Source organism: Eleutherodactylus coqui, chromosome 6 (genome assembly GCF_035609145.1).
Source record: "Eleutherodactylus coqui strain aEleCoq1 chromosome 6, aEleCoq1.hap1, whole genome shotgun sequence".
NCBI classification, from domain to species: domain Eukaryota; kingdom Metazoa; phylum Chordata; class Amphibia; order Anura; family Eleutherodactylidae; genus Eleutherodactylus; species Eleutherodactylus coqui.
Window position 1 is genome coordinate 95,013,354 of NC_089842.1, and position 18,272 is coordinate 95,031,625.

Here is an 18,272-nt window from a genome sequence, read left to right on the forward strand (position 1 = left end):
TGCTAAGACAATGAACCCCCTTAAAGTTGGGTCTTACCCCATGTGCGTTACACACACAACCTGTTGATTTCAATGGGGATTGTGTAAGGGTCCTTTCCCACATCTGAACAATGATCGTTCTCTGTAAAAAGAGTCTTTATGCTTCATTTCCTCTGCAGTGCTACTCCAGAGTTAAAGGGAATGTCCGACCCCTTTCCCATTGAGTAACATAAAAAATTGTCATATACTCACCTTTCCCTGCTCCTGCTGTGTCCCCCGCTCTGATCTCTGCTTACAGCTGCAGTCCCATTCGGTTTACAGGAAGTCACAAGGGCTGCAGCCAATAACAGAGCTCAGCGATCAATCAGAGGTCCAACTCAGACAACCGCTTAAGGACCAAGCTTAAATTTACAGCGCTTGGTTCTGGGCCCTAATCCCACCCAATCACAGAAATACGGCGCGAGATTAAAGCCTCTGCTCCTGCAATCAAGCAGGAGCGGGTCAGGTGGTCAGCTGTTAGTCACAGCTGAGAACCAGGAGGAGAAGGGAGAAGCATTTTTTAACCATTTCTGCCTTCTGCTGTCCGGGTACATAGTGCTCAATGAGCACTCTTTCCTAAAAAGTGAAAGTGGAAGTGTTTCCTCCACTACGTGAGCCAGCGGTCACATGACCACCAAGATTCCCTGACACAGCAGAGCTATAGGGTCGTTGCACCCCTGATCATCGATACCACTGACTATTGTCACTATAGGGGATACTATTCCCTGTAACTGGGGCTTTTGTGGATACAGAAGTTACAGTGGAAAAGTGTATAAAAAAAAAACAAAAAACGTGAATGTCCCTCAAAGGTTTTATGTGATGTCATGGGGGGACATAAATGGTAAAAAAAATTGTTACAAAAGTAAGAAAAAATTACAGAACAAAATAAAAAATATACATAAAAAAGAAAAGGACCCAAAGCCGACGCCAACAAAAACCGTCGCGGTATGCGCCCCGTAATCCAAACCCATACATATTATTTATCAAAATGTCCGAAACAAAATGAGAAACCCATCCCCATATTTTATTTTAGTGTAAAAATACTAATTAAAAAAAAACAACTCTAAATAGTAAAGAAATCTCTTTTTAACTTTTTACCCCCAATAAAACTAAAAAACAGAAAAAAAAGTTAGTGAAAAAGATATTTAAAAAATCGCCCTATATGCCACAGGGAAAAAAAAACGCAAAAATAATTTTGGGAGCTAAAGGAAAAAAAATAGGACAGAAAACCACCGCATGGGAAAAATCTCTAAAAAGTGTCTGGTCCTTAAGGTACAAAACAGCCTGGTACTTAAGGGGTTAATAAACACTTTCTGCTTGATTCTTCCAAAGATTATAGCTGATTGTTGAGGGTCCCAGCATTAATTAACTCTTAAAAGATTTACCTAGCAAAAAGTAAGTGTCCTATGCAGAAAAACCAAGAAGATTGGCCACGGATCTCCACCGATCCTGTTCCTAGTAGAGTTGGCTACACATGTGTAGATAATGTCCATTATGCTCCATAGAAGACATAAGCAGCTTCTAGTGGCTGTTTCTACATATACCAAAGGTGTCAATGCAGAGGTGTGTAATCAGTATACTGGTATGTGCCATAAATGTTATTTGTGGAGAGACGTCTAAATATTAACCCCTTCCCGCTCCAGGACGTACATTTACGTCCTGGAGCGTCGGGGTAATTGTGCAGAGAGGTCGCGGGGCGGGGTGTTTATTACAGCTGACACCCGTGGGCAATAGCCGCGTTCAGCCGATCGCGGCTATTAACCCTTTAAATGCCGCTGTCAATTCTGACAGTGGCATTTAAAGCCCCCGAACGTTGTTTGGGGGTCCCGTACGGCTCCCCCCGCTGTGACATCGGGGGAGCCGTGCAGGTGTCAGGGCTGCCTTGAGAGACTGCCTATCAAGCCATCCCCGTGGGGTGGCTTGATAGGCTGCTTGTCAGAATGCAGTATGACGTAATGCTATAGTGATCAAAGTTTTGCATATTGTAGTCCCCAGGGGAACTTAAAAGTAAAGTTAAAAAAAGAGCAATCAAGTTTTTTTAATTGTTAAAAAAAAAAGGAATAAAAGTCTAAATCACCCCCCTTTTGCCATATCTATGATTAAAAAGTCTAAATAGTAAAATAAAAATACATATTTGGTATCGCCACGTCCGTAAAAGTCCGATCTATCAAAGTAACACATTATTTACCCTGCAGGGTGAACTTCAACCGAACAAAAAAATAAAGAATGCCAGAAATGCACTTTTTCAGTCACCCTGTCTCCCAGAAAAAACGCAATAAAAAGCAATCAAAAAGTAGTTTGTATTCCGAATTAGTAGTAATGGAAACTACAGGACATCCCGCAAAAAATGAGCCATCGCTGAACTACATTGACGAAAAAATAAAAAAGCTATTGCACGCACAAGATGACCCCAGAAAATAATTGAAAAAAATTTAAAAAAAAGAGTAGTTTAGTAAAAAAAATCTATACAAATTTGGTATCGTAGCAATCGTACTGACCCATAGAATAAAGTTATCATGTCGCTTTTGTTGCAGTTTGTGCGCCGTAGAAACAAGGCGCACTGAAAGATGACGGGGAAAAAATTTTTTACTCCACTTAGAATTTTTAAAAAGTTTTTCAGTACATTATATGGTACGGTTAATGGCACCATTGAAAAATACAACTCGTCCCGCAAAAAATAAGCCTTCATATAGCGACGTCGATGGATAAATAAAGGAGTTATGATTTTTTTAAGGGGGGAGGAAAAAACGGGCTGCGTCATTAAGGGGTTAAAAAGGTTACACACATTGCATCCTGGGGCTCTTCATCCAATAGTGCTGTCTTAGGGTGCTCATACATTGTAGTTGCATTTTGACAGAACCCGCTGATTTTGGATGTGCATGGGAGTGGCCGACATGTAACTGTTGGATTTCACTATTCCTTATCTTTTGTTTCTGCAGGAGATAAGCCGCTGCCAGTGGTATTTAGCAGCGGTATATTCTCTTCTTCCCATTGAAAGCACAGGAATACTCAGCTGAGCCCAGCATGTATGTGTATAGGGGAGTTGAAAGGATATCTGTCAGTTGAATGAGTGTTCAGCCAACATCTATTGCAAGGGAATGGGCAGTTATAGTTCGTTATCAAGGCTTTAACTTCTTGAAAGAGTTTTTCATGCTTTTCAATTGATGGCCTATTCTCAGCCTAGATAGTTAATGTATGTTCCCTAGGGGTGCAGCAAGTGCTGCTGCATATTCATTTTTTATCTAGGTACAGCAATGCCCATATGGCCGTGCTTGGTACTGCAGCTCAGCCCTGTTTGCTTGGAGTAATTGCATTTCACATTTTTTTTGTAGTGTACAGAATAGGCGATTATAAGCATTTTTGCAATAGGTTTTATCAGTCTATTCTGTACATTTGTTATGTAAGATCTATATGCAGCTAGGTGAAGATAGGGCTGAGAAATCCATCTTCATTTAGCTAACTGCATAGCTGCACAGGGAGCTCCAGCTGTGTCTGCACTGCTCGCTCTAGTGCAGGCACAGTTGTTTGTTTATTTATTTTAGTGATTTTTAAACATACTTGGCCCTGTGACACCATGATCTGTCCCTAGCTTTGCATTTATTAGTTTCCTGCTCTGCTGCTCTGTACCCCAGCGCTTTGTAAGGAAAAGCAATTCTGTGCTGCAGACAGCTTCTCCCCTTCACAGTGCCTGTTCCCCGACGGAGCCGATGCACTGTTAGGGTCTCAGTGCATTGGTTGTACTCATATAGATGTCGCTATGCCTTGATAAGCAGTTTCTTCTGCCAACTGCTGGGAGTCTTGGGGCTCAGATCCCAACCTATTACACATTGATGACCAATTGTAAGGATAGAATGTACAAGTGGAGTGAACTAGAGCCACTAAAGTTGTAATTAAAGTTGACATACAACAGAGCATGGTGCATGATAACAAAATAGGTATTGCTCACAGGTTAGATCTCCCTATGCTCCAATGCAACTACCTTGGTCCCAGAAGCTCTTACAGTGGTCACACACAATTCACATGACTGCAGCAACCAATGACTAGCATCAGTGGTCATGTGTGCATCATCCGTGATAGTTGACCATTGATTGGCTGCAGCCGCCACATAAATGATGAATGTCACATGACCACTTAAAGGTGTTTCGAGGACTGAGGCAACTGCCTCTAAGCAGGGGAACATCTAACCTATGAGTAGTGCCTAGTTTGTCATAAAGTGCCATCTGCTGCCATTAGGATCTATTTTGTAAGCTTTGGAAAACCCCATGAACCATATATTGATTTAGTATTTACACTAAGTTTTCTTCCTGTAAATTCTTCTCTTACATTCCACAGTCACTCAGCGAGATAATTGGTTTTATTATATGTTCCCAAAATAAATTCGTATAGTAATCTATAAAAAGAAATCCCCAGGGAAGAAACAGTTAACCTTTGCGAAACAGCGATGAACGCCTGCTAGAGCAGTATCGACCACAGCCGCCTTCTATCTAATCGTTTATGGCTTCTTGTTTCTCTTTGTCTATGGTTAATGTGTCACCACCTCACAGACCTGTTGGCCACGGTGACTACACACAGAAAGAATTTGGACCAACAGGTTTTACAGCAGAAGACAAACCCTCAGACTTCAGTTTGCGGTAAGTGGAACACGTCATTTCCAATAATACGAATGCATGTTTGGAAATGAGTGATCTCGTTTGAACTCTCGGTCGCTGATATGTTCACATGACGTATTCACACAGGACCTGTTATTCAAGGGGTACTTTGCTGACAGATATTTATAGCATATCTGTGGACTGTTGTTGTCACTCCCATAGGCTATAACAGAGTGGGAGCATGGATGTGTGGCCACTTCTCTCCTTCACCCCTTTTCTTGGGATCTGGGGGTCCAGCTGTCAGACCCCCAGTGCATGCGGCTAGTTGTTACAAGTCCAAAAAATGTAACTAACTATGATATAAAATAAAAAAGTTCTAGGTGTGAACGTAGCCTTCATGCACCTCCAGACACAGTTTTTAGTGTTGAAACTATTTGTTGCTACCTGGAAACCATCAAAAAGTAGGGTTGTTACTGCTGCTAATGGATTTTCTTGTGGCTTTTTATTTCCAATTTTGAAATCTTTGACTACCCCAAGTCTCGTAAACGTCCTAATGATCTGATAAACTTATAAATACATAAACTTGCCTCGACTAATACTTACGTGTTAGTGAACCAGGTGGCAGGGCTATTAAAATGTTTATGATTCAACCAGACTGAAAGCTCCTTCTCAGCAATATACTGTATGATATATATAAACACATAATAGGAATAACAGATTCATCAGCAACAGATGACCTACTTGTTGATGGTTTCCTTCTAGCAAGTGTAGATTTTTGTTTACCCTATGCAAAGTAAAGGAAATATGAAGTGAAAAAGTGAATACAACTAGGAGATTACATAGATATATTGGGAATGATTTTACATTTGCTAACTCGATACTGTAGCCAAAGTTATCTGTAGTCTCTTCTGTGGGAACAGGGCTCTTCTAGTTTGGATCCTGTGATAAGCAGTAGGTTTGATAGACTATGTTGCTAACTATTTTAATTTTCACTATTGTAAAGAGGAGACCAGTATGCAGAAAACAAAACCATCTCCAGTTACTCCAAAAGAACACAGTCGACGAGCAGCCAAAGGAAACAGGACAAGTAAGAGAGACCTGCCCTCCCATCTACTACTTCATTATGTTGTATGTTCTGAAACCCATCTTATCAAGAATACATAGTATGATCCATGATATTAGTACAGCCTATCCTCTGGTGACAAGTCTTTATGGGATGTTGGGTATTCCCGCCTCTCCTGAGGATGATGTATAGCATTGAGCGAATTGAAACAGTTGAACCTTGTTTCAAGTTGACCTTTGCTAAAAGTTCAGTTCAGTGTGAACCTGAGCCTCGGGCAGTTCATCATGGACGAATCCACTAAAATTATTTCTTCTTCATCATTTTTTTTCATTTCTCTTCCTCTTTTTTTCTTTTCCTTTTTTCTCTTTTCTTCTTCCTTTTCTTTTTCTTGCTTTTCTTCCTTTTTCTTTCTCTTCTTCCTTTTTCTTTCTCTTCTTCCTTTTATTTTTCTTGCTCTTTTTCCTTTTTCTTTTTCTCCCTCTTTTTCCTTTTCTTTTTTGTCTTCATTAAATGCCCTCATCCACTCTCGGCTCAATTACTGCAACTCGCTGCTGATCGGCCTCCCCTGCGCCAGACTCTCCCCTCTCCAATCCATCCTGAATGCAGCAGCGAAGCTCATCTTCCTGTCCAGCCGCTACTCGGACGCCTCTGACCTGTGCCAGTTGCTGCACTGGTTGCCCATCAAATACAGAATTCAATTTAAACTCACTACTCTCACCCACAAAGCTCTCCACAGCACCGCACTGCCCTACATTGCTTCCTCATCTCAATCCATCACCAAGCCCGGGCCCTCTGCTCTGCTAACAAAATCAAATTAAGGGTCCCTTTAACTTGAACCTCTCATTCTCATATTGATACTCCATAAACTCCACGCTACCCCTACTCCTTCCTGTACCCTACACATAGTACAGTTTACATAATTATGTAACACCGCCTTCCCTCTTTTCCAGACCAGAGTGTGCACCTATGGGAATTTGTACGTGATCTACTACTGAGTCCACAAAAGAACCAAGATGCCATCCGCTGGGAGAACCGCAAGGAAGGGACATTTCGTGTTGTTAAGTCTGACATGTTTGCACAGCTATGGGGGGAACAGAAGAAAAACAAATGTATGAATTATGAGAAGCTAAGTCGGGCTTTGAGGTAAGAGACTAAGAGGTCTATACCTGCACTGAAGTATTTGGGTGTTCATCAACTTCATCCATATCTAACCAAAGCCAGTTAGAAAGTGTCATATGGTGAAAGAAATGAATAAGCAACTAAGAAGCACCATGCAGTATCATGCAGAGAAAAAGCCTTAGTGCATGATTGGGTTGTACACTGGCAGACTAGCGCTGGAGTAATATGGTCACTATCCAAAAACATACTGATAGGCAAAATGGTTTCCCCATATAGATGCTGGGACATCTGCCAGTTTTGTGAAGTGCATAATGGTGATCATATTCAGCATGCCACCTCTTATTTAAAAACAATAGGTGTTAAAGGCGCTTTCCAACCTCATATGAGCCACCTCCATTAGCTGATCAGCAGGGATCCCGAGCGGTGGACCCCAACAGGTCAAAAATGAATGGCTTATCCTGAGCATAAGCCATTAATTTTACAAGGTTTGATAATACCTCTTATGAAAATGAACTCTGGGATGTGCTTCTTTAGGACACAGCAGAAGTCCTTTTTCCAGGACTTCTGAAAAGTCAGACTGACACAAGCAGACCAGATCATATCATGGTAATACTGCTTTTCCTGTTTTTGTGCATGAGTCTAGTAGATTTGTCTTCACCCCTTGAAGACCAGGCTTGTTTGTTTAGACCTGAAAGGGTTGTCCAATTGTAAACTACTTATGGCCTCAGGATAAGACATCGATAGCTGGTCATCGAGGGTCTACTGCCTGGGAACCCCATCGATCAGCTTTTCTTTGTGCTTGTGGACTGAGATGATTTCTACAGTAAGCAAACAGCTCTGTTCCCACTGCAGTGGTCAGGCTTGGTATTGCAGGCAAAGTTCTTATTCATCTCAATGGGAACTTGACCAGCAATACCAAGCATGGCCACTGCAATAAGAACGGAGCCGTCTGCTTCCTGCAGAAATCAGCTCAGTGTACACGTGCAATAACCCAGGGCACAGCTAATCAATGGGGTTCTGGACGATCTACTATTGATGACCTATCTTGTGGATAGGCTATAAGTAGTTTACAACTTGCAACCCTTTAATAACCAGCTTCATTTTTCATTTTACTTCTTTGAATTTCATCAGATTTGGCGTATTTGTACTTTTTATTGTGGCTATATGAGGCCTTGTTTTATGCGCAAGAAATTGGATTTTGTTGGCGCTGTGGGGGTACATATAAATTATTGTGTGGAGTGCTGGCAATTTTCTTCTATATAAATTATTGTGCAATTTGTTTTGCAGCGTGAATATAGAAAAAGCAATTTTCTGCATTTTTTTTCTTTATTTTCGTACCGTTCATGTTTCACACAGAATAACCTGTTAAATGAATTCTTCGGGTTATTATGGTCCTCATGTTTATCTAATTAGTTTTTTATGTTTTTATGTAACGTTTTGAAATGTTTTTTTTTTTTATAGTAAATAACTAGGTTTCTTTGCAATTTTTTGTGTATATTTTTTTTACTCTTCTTTTAAAATCCTAGTAAGGATTTACTATTTAATGTTTTTTTAATTCTAATCTATTAGCATACCCGTGTATGCTAATACTTTGTTTTTCTATGACACAGGCAGTTGTTAGGGTAACACATAGCTTGCTCTAGCAGCAACCTTAATGTACAGACAGCCATGGGCTCCTTACTAGCTCTCCAAGGCTATGAATGAATGTTAGTACAAAGATCCCACTGGTGCCAAATTGCTACGATAATAGCCAAACAATAATAATTTCAAAAAGAATGGACCCACCAAGAGTCTGGCATCGGATGATGTCACACTGGTTTCCACGAAGAGCCATATTTTTGGTAATAAGTAGCAAGTCCAGGTCTTACATAAACTTTCACAAATGGAGGTGAGCGGCCTCCACACCAGAGCATGCCCCAGGACAGTGTAGCAAAGACCATGAAAGTAAAAAAGTGTGTAAAGAGTTGGTAAAGAGTGTGCAAAGGGAAGAAACTGGAGTATACTCACATATCCAGGGAGGAAAACAGTAATGTAAGGCTCAACCCCTCAGATCCAGGTGGAAATCTATAGGTGCATGTTAACGTCTCTAACCCCAAATCCAATCATCCAAATATTAAATAAAGTAAGTTCCCCAGCGCTGACTGCAGAGTTTGCTTCTTTTTTTTCCAGAATTAGTGCCAATTTTGTCCATGGGCTGTCTGGTATTGCAACTTGGACTGTGCATGAGCTGTAATACTGGACACATCCCATTGTCAAATGTGGTGCTGTGTCTGAACAAGAACAAACTATTTTTCATCCCAGACATCCCCTTCAGGCTGTATTTACAAGGGCGAGTACAATATCTGTCCGAGAGAATCAGATATGCACTCGTAAAACTGATCATTTAAATAATAATAGTTTTTATATGTATAGCGCAAACTTATTCCGCAGCGCTTTCAGAACAGGGGAGCACAGACAAATAGGTACATATAGCATACAATAAGTAGGAAACAATAGGGATGGGGGCCTACATCAAACAAATTAGTGTACAGTGAGGAGGGTGATGCAGGAGGTACAGGGAAATGGGGAGTGAGGGGTGCCTTAGGTGGAAGATAGTCCAGGTGTGCAGTGGGAGGGGCAGATTGTGGAGGGTGAGGGTGGGGGGGATTGTTCAGGGGATTTGATATGCTTTTTTGAAGAGGTGCGTTTTTAAGGTAAGTCTAAAGTTACGGGCATTGGTGATTGTCCGGATATTTTGGGGTAGTGCGTTTCAGAGGATTGGTGCCGTTCTGGAGAGATCCTGGAGGTGGGCATGAGAGGTTCGTATTAGAGGGGTGTTTAGTCTGAGTGTGTTAGCGGAATGCAGTGCACGGGCTGGGTGATATATGGACAGAGAAGCGATATACAGTGGTGCGGTGCCATGGAAAGCTTTGTGGGTTAGGAGTTTTAATTGAGTAATGGATGGGCAGCCAGTGCAGCAACTGGCATAGTGCAGAGGCATCAGAGAAGCTGCTTGATAGGAAGAAGAGCTTGGCTGCCGCATTTAATATGGATTGAAGAGGAGAGAGTCTGGTGCGGAGAAGGCAGATTAGCATCGTATTGCAGTAATTAAACCGAGAATGGATGATGGCGACGATGAGTGTCTTTAGCGTGTCCAAAGTGAGAAATGGAAAGATTTTTGCAATGTCCCAGGTGGCATGTTCAGGCCAGGGATTTGATGTGGGGGGTAAAGGAGAGGTCAGAGTCCAGTGTGACCACAAAACAGTGGGCATGCTGCTTGGGGGTTATGATGGTACCACACACGGAGATGGAAATATTATGGGGAGGTCGGCTGGCGGAGGGCGGGAAGACAAGAAGGTTAGTTTTACAGAGGTTACGTTTGAGAAAGAGGGAGAACATGGTATTAGAGACAGTGGAAAGACAGTCAGTGATGTTTTGGAGGAAAGGTGAGTATAGCTGAGTGTTGTCAGCATAGAGATGATATTGGAGGCTGAAGCTGCAAATAATACGTCTGATTGGGGCTGTGCAGATAGAGAAGAGGAGGGGCCTGAGGACCGAGTGACCCCGACATCTAGAGAGGGAGCGAGGAGGAGGTAGAGCCAGTGAAGGAGACATCAGAGAGGTTGGAGGAAAACCAGGAAAGAGTGGTGCCCTTTAAGCCGATCAAATGCAGTCAAATGCAGCGGAGAGGTCAAGGAGGATTAGTAGGGAGTAGTCACTTCTCGACTTGGCCATCAAGAGGTTGTTAGATACTTTTGTGAGGGCAGTTTTGGTAGAGTATAAGGGGCAGAAGCAGGACTGTAGGGTGTCGAGAAGGGAATTTTCAGAGAGAAAGCGTGAGTCGGGAATAGACCAGTCATACTAGAAGTATGGAGATGAAGGGGAGATTTGAGATGGGTCGGTAGTTGGCAGCGTCGGTCGGGTCAAGAGTCGATTTCTTTAGCAGAGGGGATATGATGGAATGTTTGAGTGAGGAGGGGAAAATGCCAGAGGTCAGTGAAAGATTGAAGATGGTGGTGAGGTGGGTAATGACAGCCAGGGAAAGGGACCGGAGGAGGTGTGAGCGGAGAGGGTGGCTGGCACAAGAGGTGGGGTGAGCAGAGGAAAGCAGTCTGGAGACTTCTTCCTCTGTCGTTGGTTCACATACAGATAGTGTGTAAGTGGTAAATGCAGTGCTGAAAAGATCTGGATCGGGGCTAGCTGTGTAGTGTGCGGTGATTTCATTTCAGATCATTTAGATTTTTTTCTTTGAAGTGGGCTAGTTCTCTGGCACTGAGATCTGTCACGGGGGCCTGTTCTTTGGGGTTGAGGAGGGAGTGGAAGGTTTCGAAGAGTCGTTTGGGGTTGTGGGATAGGGAGGAGACGAGGGAGTTGAAATAAACTTGTTTGGCATGGTGGAGGACAAGGTTGTAAGTCTTAAGCATAAATTTCTAATGGAGAAAGTCTGCAGGCTGTTTTGACTTTCCCATAGTCGTTCAGCATATCTGGAGCACCGCTGAATGAAGTGCGAGAGAATAGAAGATCCACAGCAGCATGAGATGACGCAGTAAATGTAAAACACTTTATTACGCCATATAAAAGACAGCTGCGACATTCGACCTTTGGTCAAGTATTTATCAAGCATAGTGCGCCATCAACAGCATACATAGCATATATAGCATGCCCATTAAAGTCAGCCAAATGTAGAACTTGTAGTACACCTGTATCCTTGTAGTATGAAGGAATTCTATGTCAGTTCGTCCATATTTATATGTCAATTTGATGTTAACATCATTGGTCATAAATTCATGTAGCTCTTCCACCCCACCCTGCCAAACAAAAATCACATCATCAATATAACGTAACCATAAATGTACACATTCGGCAAGGGGGGGTGGATGAAATACTGAAAATCTTTCTCTTCCACAGCCCCAGGAAAAGGTTAGCGTATGAGGGCGCAGAAGGCGCCCCCATCGCTGTTCCCTGGAGCTGTAGGTAAAGCGTACTTCTAAAAATAAGAAAATTGTGGGTCAAAACAAATCTCAACATCTCTAAAATAAATCCACAGAATTCCGTGTCTATGTCTGAACATCTAAGAAAGTAATCTACTACCTCGAGTCCATGCTCATGCTTAATTAATGTATATAGGGATTAAACGTCGCATACAACCAGAGTCATATCTGACTCTAATTGAATGTCTTTAATTCTATTTAATGCATCCGTTGTATCCCCATTATAAGATGGCAGTGTCTCTACAATAGGATGTAATATATGTTCAATCACTTTCCCCAAGGTCTCACATAGACCACCAATGGCTGCCACTATTGGGCGGCCCGGTGGGTCGATTTAGTTCTTATGTATCTTCGGGAGAAGGTATAGAGCTGGTATCCTACACTGGTATCCTGTACGCTATCAACAGGGTACAAACATATTGCAACCCCATAAATTATTGTATTTAACTCTCGCATGATTTGATACTATCGCGCATGAGCACTAGCCACACCAGCTTTGGAGCTCCGATGCCGTAATCTTATCTCGCCCGAACCCTATACTCCCGTGAATGCGCCTGGGATGTAAGGGGATGCTACAACCCTAAAACATGGCGGATGGAGCACACATGTGAGGCACTTTTCTGGGTAACTTGTGGTTTATGTGATAAGTGTATGTATGCTCAGCTGTACTACAAGTTCTACAATTGACTGATTTTAATTGGGATGCTATAGATGCTATGTATGGTGTTGATGGCGCACTATGCTTGATAAAGACATGACCAAAGGTCGAAACGTCGCAGATGTCTTTTATATGGAGGAATAAAGTGTTTTACGTTCACTGCATCGTCTCATGCTGCTGTGGATCTTCTATTCTCTTTCGGTTCCTTTGGGGGATAAGGTCAGGTTCCCTTCTGCCATGGCTTTGCATAATACAGACATCCTGCCTATGTGGAGCTGAAGTGAGTGAGTGCTGCTCGTATAACCTTCTTTCTGCTGAATGAAGTGCGCTTGGGAGGTGAGCCAGGGTTGCCGCGGTCTGCAGTGAGATGCTCGGCTTACGGGGGGAGAGGATGGGGGGGCTTGGTCCCTTCATCCAGGGCATGTTTGAGGGTGGTGTAATAGTGAGGGCAGCCAGGTTGGGGCATTAGAGGAGAGAGATGGCGGACAGGGAGGACTGTAAGGTCTCAGCAAACTGTTGGGTGTGGACGGTCTGGAGGTTCCTGTAGGTAGGATAGGTAGGAGGGTTAAGGTTGATACTAGGGTGCCTGATGAAGAAAGATGTGGTCTGAGAGTGGGATATGGCTTTACATCACTGTACATGCGATTTTCACATGTTTTCATTGCATGTTGTTCCAATAAACAGAAAAAACACATTGCAACTGCATGCAAATTGCATAGAATGCAAGTACGATGTGATTTTTTTTCAGGTACCCATAGGAAATAATGTAGAATCTTGAACAATAATTCCCTAAAAAAGATCGTGCTGCGAGTTTTCTATCTCAGCCTCTTGAGCCAAGAGACAAATCGCCCATGTGTATAAACCTATAGAATATAATGGATTCTATACTCATGCGAGTTCCATCCATATTGTATCTAACGGAACTCGCACAAGTTTCTTGCCCACGTAAATACACTCTTAATGAGAAATTGATCAAGTTTAAAGAGATAGTCTGGTGAGAATAAAAATTAATTGAAATGAACTCAGCTCTGTGTAAAAATGTAAAAAAAAGTTATACTCGCCTCACTCAGATCCCTGCAGCTGCTATTTTGATGGTGCCTTTTCTCAGCAGCATACGTCTTCCAGCTAGAGCAATGACATCACATCACAGGGTCATGTGATCACTGCAGCCAATTACTAGCTTAGGAAACTCAGGATCAGCCAGTAATGTGACCACTGGCTGCAGTGGTCACATGACCCTCTGATGTGACATCATTGCTAGAGCTGGAAAAGTGCAGCCACAGACCATGCACCTCAGAATGGCAGCGGGTGAGGTGACTACAACTTTTTTATGTTTTATGACAGGGTTGAGCACATTTCAATTTAAGTTTTTCTTACCAGACTACCCCTTTAAGTATAACTTCAGGGGTATGGGTATGACGCTTTGGATGAGCACGGAGTTGGCCTACTTTCATGGTCTGTAATAGTAGGAGATATGATCTTGTGATTCAAGACTTGTAAGATTACATAGTGATGAGTTCATCATCTCTGGAGGTGAAAAACAACAAGCGTATCCTATTCTATAACTTTGTTTTACAAGAGACATGATGACTAGATCGAGTTTCATGTTATACAACTTTGATAAAGTTAGGAAACTTTCTACTGAAAGTAGAGCGCAGGCTTGTAATGTGACTATTTTAGTGAAGTCCCATTAGCAGATGGCTGTAAACAATGTGATTCACCTTCTGACGTGTTTTTGTGCAATAGTGACTTCCACAGAATTACTGTAACAGGTAAACAGGTCTAATATTAGATTCCTCGTGACAAGAGTGTTGTAATCAAGACATAGGATGATCAACATGCGAAACTGCAACACTTTAGCAACCACACTCCCCAAAGGCCCCCTGCACACGGGCAGAAATTCCGCGGCAGGATTTCCCACAGAATTTCCGCCCGTGGAAGCTGCCATAGGATTGCGTTAGATAAATTATGCGCGGAAAACAAATTGCGGCATGCTCTATTTCTGTGAGCCCCGCACAGAAATGTGACTCCCCGGCAGCCGGCTCCGCTCTGCGTATGCGCCGGCTGATCGAAGAGCCGGAGCCGCGGCAGAGGTGAGTGCCGCGCTGGTCCCTGCAGGGGCTCTGGTCAGGTACCGCTGCGAGAATGCTGCGAGAATTCTCGCAGCGGGATCCGACCCGGCTGTCTGCAGGCACCCAAACTTGGACAACTTCATTTCATATTGTGGATCCATCTGAGACAAGCTAACACCAACAAACTGTGACTGAATAAAAACACTACAGAAATACAAAAATTACTAAATACACCGATCATATAAGTAGTTAGGTACATGGAGATATTAATAAACAACTCCAGGTACTCACAGCTGACATCCTCTGGACTTGTTCCTTTTCTTCTCTACCTGGACCAGACCTTTATGACTTCACTAGCTAATTGAAGAGTTTGTGGCTCTGATAGCTTTCGCTTCTCTAAAAAAAATAGCGCCACAAATTGCATCACCTGAAAAAAGCAATACTCATGCCGCCAAGAAGTTAGTAATAGTAATGCACAGTGTGCCTCCAAGAATTTAGAGGGGTTGTCTGGGATAAAGTTTTCTGGGCTGGCTTACTCCATGTTCCTCTGCAAGCCGGCAGGTGGGTGGCCATGGCATAGTACATGCTGACCTGTGACCCTGTGCGCATCTCGGCTGGATATCAAGTGGGAGGTAGGTGAAAGTTTGGATTCCTTCCTTCTCCCACAGCATAATTTAGGCTAGCAGCATGGTCATTTTCCCACCAGACAAGGTTGGTAGTTTTCATCTGTATCGCTGAAACCCTGCGTCAGCAACCCTGACCCCTATAGGTATTTCAAGAGGGGGCCCATCTGGGGATGGGGACCCTGGGCAGTTGCCCAGTTTGCCCCTCCTACCCCCCTCAACACCAGCCCTGTTTAGGATTGAGGGGTCACTTTAACTTCCTCTCTGGTGCTACTGCAATAAAATTGAACACTGACCACTGGGTTCCCCCGCAGAGTTTTGCTGATCACTAGGACTCCTTGCACTCAGACACATTGTGATCATATTATAATCAGGGAATCCTTCAACTAAAAGGAGTTGTCCAATGGGAATGACTTCTTTGATATGCTGACTTTAGTCATATTTCAATGAGATTAACACCTAAAAAGTATTTTTCAGTGCCCACATGTTTTCCGTTTCTTAGGCAATGCAGAAATCAATCAATATTGTTGGAGGGATACCAGGGCTACATCTAGCAATGGCCTTACAGGGGCATCAGTATCCTCCAAACATCTTTGATAATAAACTCTGTCAGATTCTGGGTTAACACAAAGTTCTGTTAAAGATGCAGGACAACAATAACTTCAGTCCATAGTTCATTACAGTAATATAACAATCGCATTGTCATGTGTTTCACAATCTGCAAGGTTTGGTCATAAGTTCATGAGCTGTGCTCATCCAAAAAGTAATATGTTCACACCCTGAAACCATGGGGCACATAAACAGATCTGTGGTGTACCCATAATCCTGTTTATTTTCCTTACCCTCTGGACTGTAACAAACTAAAATTCCACATCAACATCTTGTCTGATTGGTTGTCTTACACTGGACAAAAATACGGATTTTCCATCAAGTAGTTAAACATTTAGAATTTTTTAATGTTGTTTCCATTAGCTGTCAGATTTACTTTTCATGTCTGCCTGCCACTTCTTTAAGATATGTGTAGGTAATTCATATCCAAAGCAAATGTATTGAACGTATATCAACCTAGCTACAGTGACACCTCTCCAAAAGACCACCTCTTTGGGAAGACCACCCCTCTATCCAGACCAGATTGCATGTGATAGATTTTCAGTTCCATCATGTACTGTACTATACAAACTGATCATTTTGTCTAAGAGGACCACCCCACTAGAAGGCCATTTTTCTATTCTGTTTTGGGTGGTCACCTCAAAGAGTTGTCATTTTATGATAACTCTTGTTGCCTGCATGGAATAATACAGATTTGATCTCATTCTTGTCTGACTTAACGAGGCATTAAGATACTATTACATGTAGTATGGCCTGAAAAAGATATACGCCCAAATTTAACCAGAAGTAACATGATGGACATCCTGTATGTCTTTTATGGACATATCGTAAATTTATAGGTTTTTTTTCTCATTTAGGCACTTCCTTGACACCTCAAGAAATTATAAAAATGTGATTGTTAGGGCTCTCCTCATTGCCAATCTAACCAAGACTAATGGGCTACCAGTCTGTTCTAGGTGAAGAGGCAGTGCATAAATATGCAGAACATTGATATAAATGTGTAAACCAGCCATGATTATGCAAACTTGTATGAATTTTTTGATTTTTAGGAAGAAATGTTCTCAAGACAATCATAGAAACCAACATATGAGAGATTATTTGTAAGAAATGCTTATAATTCATTTGTCTTCTCTGTTCCAGACATTACTACAAGTCAGGGATTCTGGAGCGTGTGGATGGAAGGTTGACTTACAAATTCGGGAAGAAAGCTCATGGTTGGAGAGAAGAATCACCAAAACTGACCTAGTTGAACTGACCTCAGGATTTGTGTGAACATTGTATGGAGAATGTCACATGCATTATGAAGACATGTCAGAAGCATGCTAGCAGATAATGCGAGTTTCTCTTCACATAATCGGCCACTATGTTGAAATCTGGTATATGGAAAAATTCTAGGAACGCCTGAAATACATGAATGTTCTAAAGACTTTCTATGGGATGATACAACTTTTCCTGTATATGAAGAACGTTTTTGAGCAGTGACATAATCCGTATATGCGTTTTACATGCACTTTTGCAATTAATGATTTCGGAACGTGTATGTAACTAGAAAGAAATCAACAGTCCAACCTAGCAAGACGCAGAATCAGCATTGGCTGCACTAGGGACTCTGAAAACTGTCTGCCTGTTCATGTTATACTCATATGTAGTCCCAGTATGACATAGGTAGTGGCTGAGCCTGGAGTAGGTAATAGGTGATATCTGTAGAGCCAGTAAGAAGACATTTTGAATCAGTAGCCTTCTAAAGCCAGCCAAAGTTGGTCTAGTTTTATGGTACACCGAGAAGGCTGGTTTTAGAATTGGAGCATGTATGGGGAGGTAATAGGTGCTTCAGAAGGAATGATATTGCATGAAGAGCAATGGAGATTCAGAAGAACCAATTCTTTCCATTACTCATAGAGGAGCTAATGATAGGATCAACAAACTCAGGACATGAAGAGTTATTGCTAAGAGTGATGGTTCGTGAGGCATCTTCCCATCTGCAAACTGCTCTTCTGTTTACAATACATTGTAAGGTCATTCAAATAGCCAGTTTTTATTGGTTCCTATAATGGGACCAAAATATGGTAGTGTTCATGTGCCTTATTAGTGTATGTTAATTTATGAAATACTGACGATGGTATCATCTATCATTTGGGAATGTTCAACATGGGTTTAATAATAATGGTCTTCAAGTTGTAAGATTATGTAAATTAGCTTTGTACATTAAAAACGTATCCCTACTCTCTATATAAATTAGCTCTCCTCCAGAAGAAAGAAGACTTTCCCTAAGGCAAACTACAGGTAGCCATCTTATAAGTCAATGTCGCACCCAAAAAGTGCCTTCAACCATAACTAAGGATTTTAGCCAAACCAGACACAATCTGTAGACAACTGTTTTAGGGTCCTTGCCTTTCATCTTTACAGAGCCATGTACAGGTTGGTAACAGGAAATGTCTTTGTCGCGGCTTTGGAGGGAACTAGTTCTCATTAAGGAGATCCAGCTGAAATAAGGAGTCTTACAGACAACACTCCAAGGCAAAAAGTTTGTTTCCTTTAAGCTTTCCTTTCA

General features: G+C 42.1%; 1 protein-coding gene across 4 annotated transcripts in view; it reads left to right on the plus strand.

Annotated features, from left to right (window-relative positions):
• Positions 1-17,943, plus strand: part of LOC136632373 (ETS-related transcription factor Elf-5-like) — a 30,077-nt gene extending 12,134 nt beyond the window's left edge. For all 4 annotated transcript variants that reach the window (XM_066607186.1, XM_066607183.1, XM_066607185.1 and 1 more), the window contains 4 exons: positions 4,563-4,649; positions 5,611-5,694; positions 6,621-6,813; positions 16,862-17,943. In XM_066607186.1, coding sequence (XP_066463283.1) covers positions 4,563-4,649; positions 5,611-5,694; positions 6,621-6,813; positions 16,862-16,967 — 470 coding nt within the window. In that variant the 3' untranslated portion in view covers positions 16,968-17,943. The remainder of the gene's footprint in view (positions 1-4,562; positions 4,650-5,610; positions 5,695-6,620; positions 6,814-16,861) is intronic.
• The last annotated feature ends 329 nt before the right edge of the window (positions 17,944-18,272 follow it).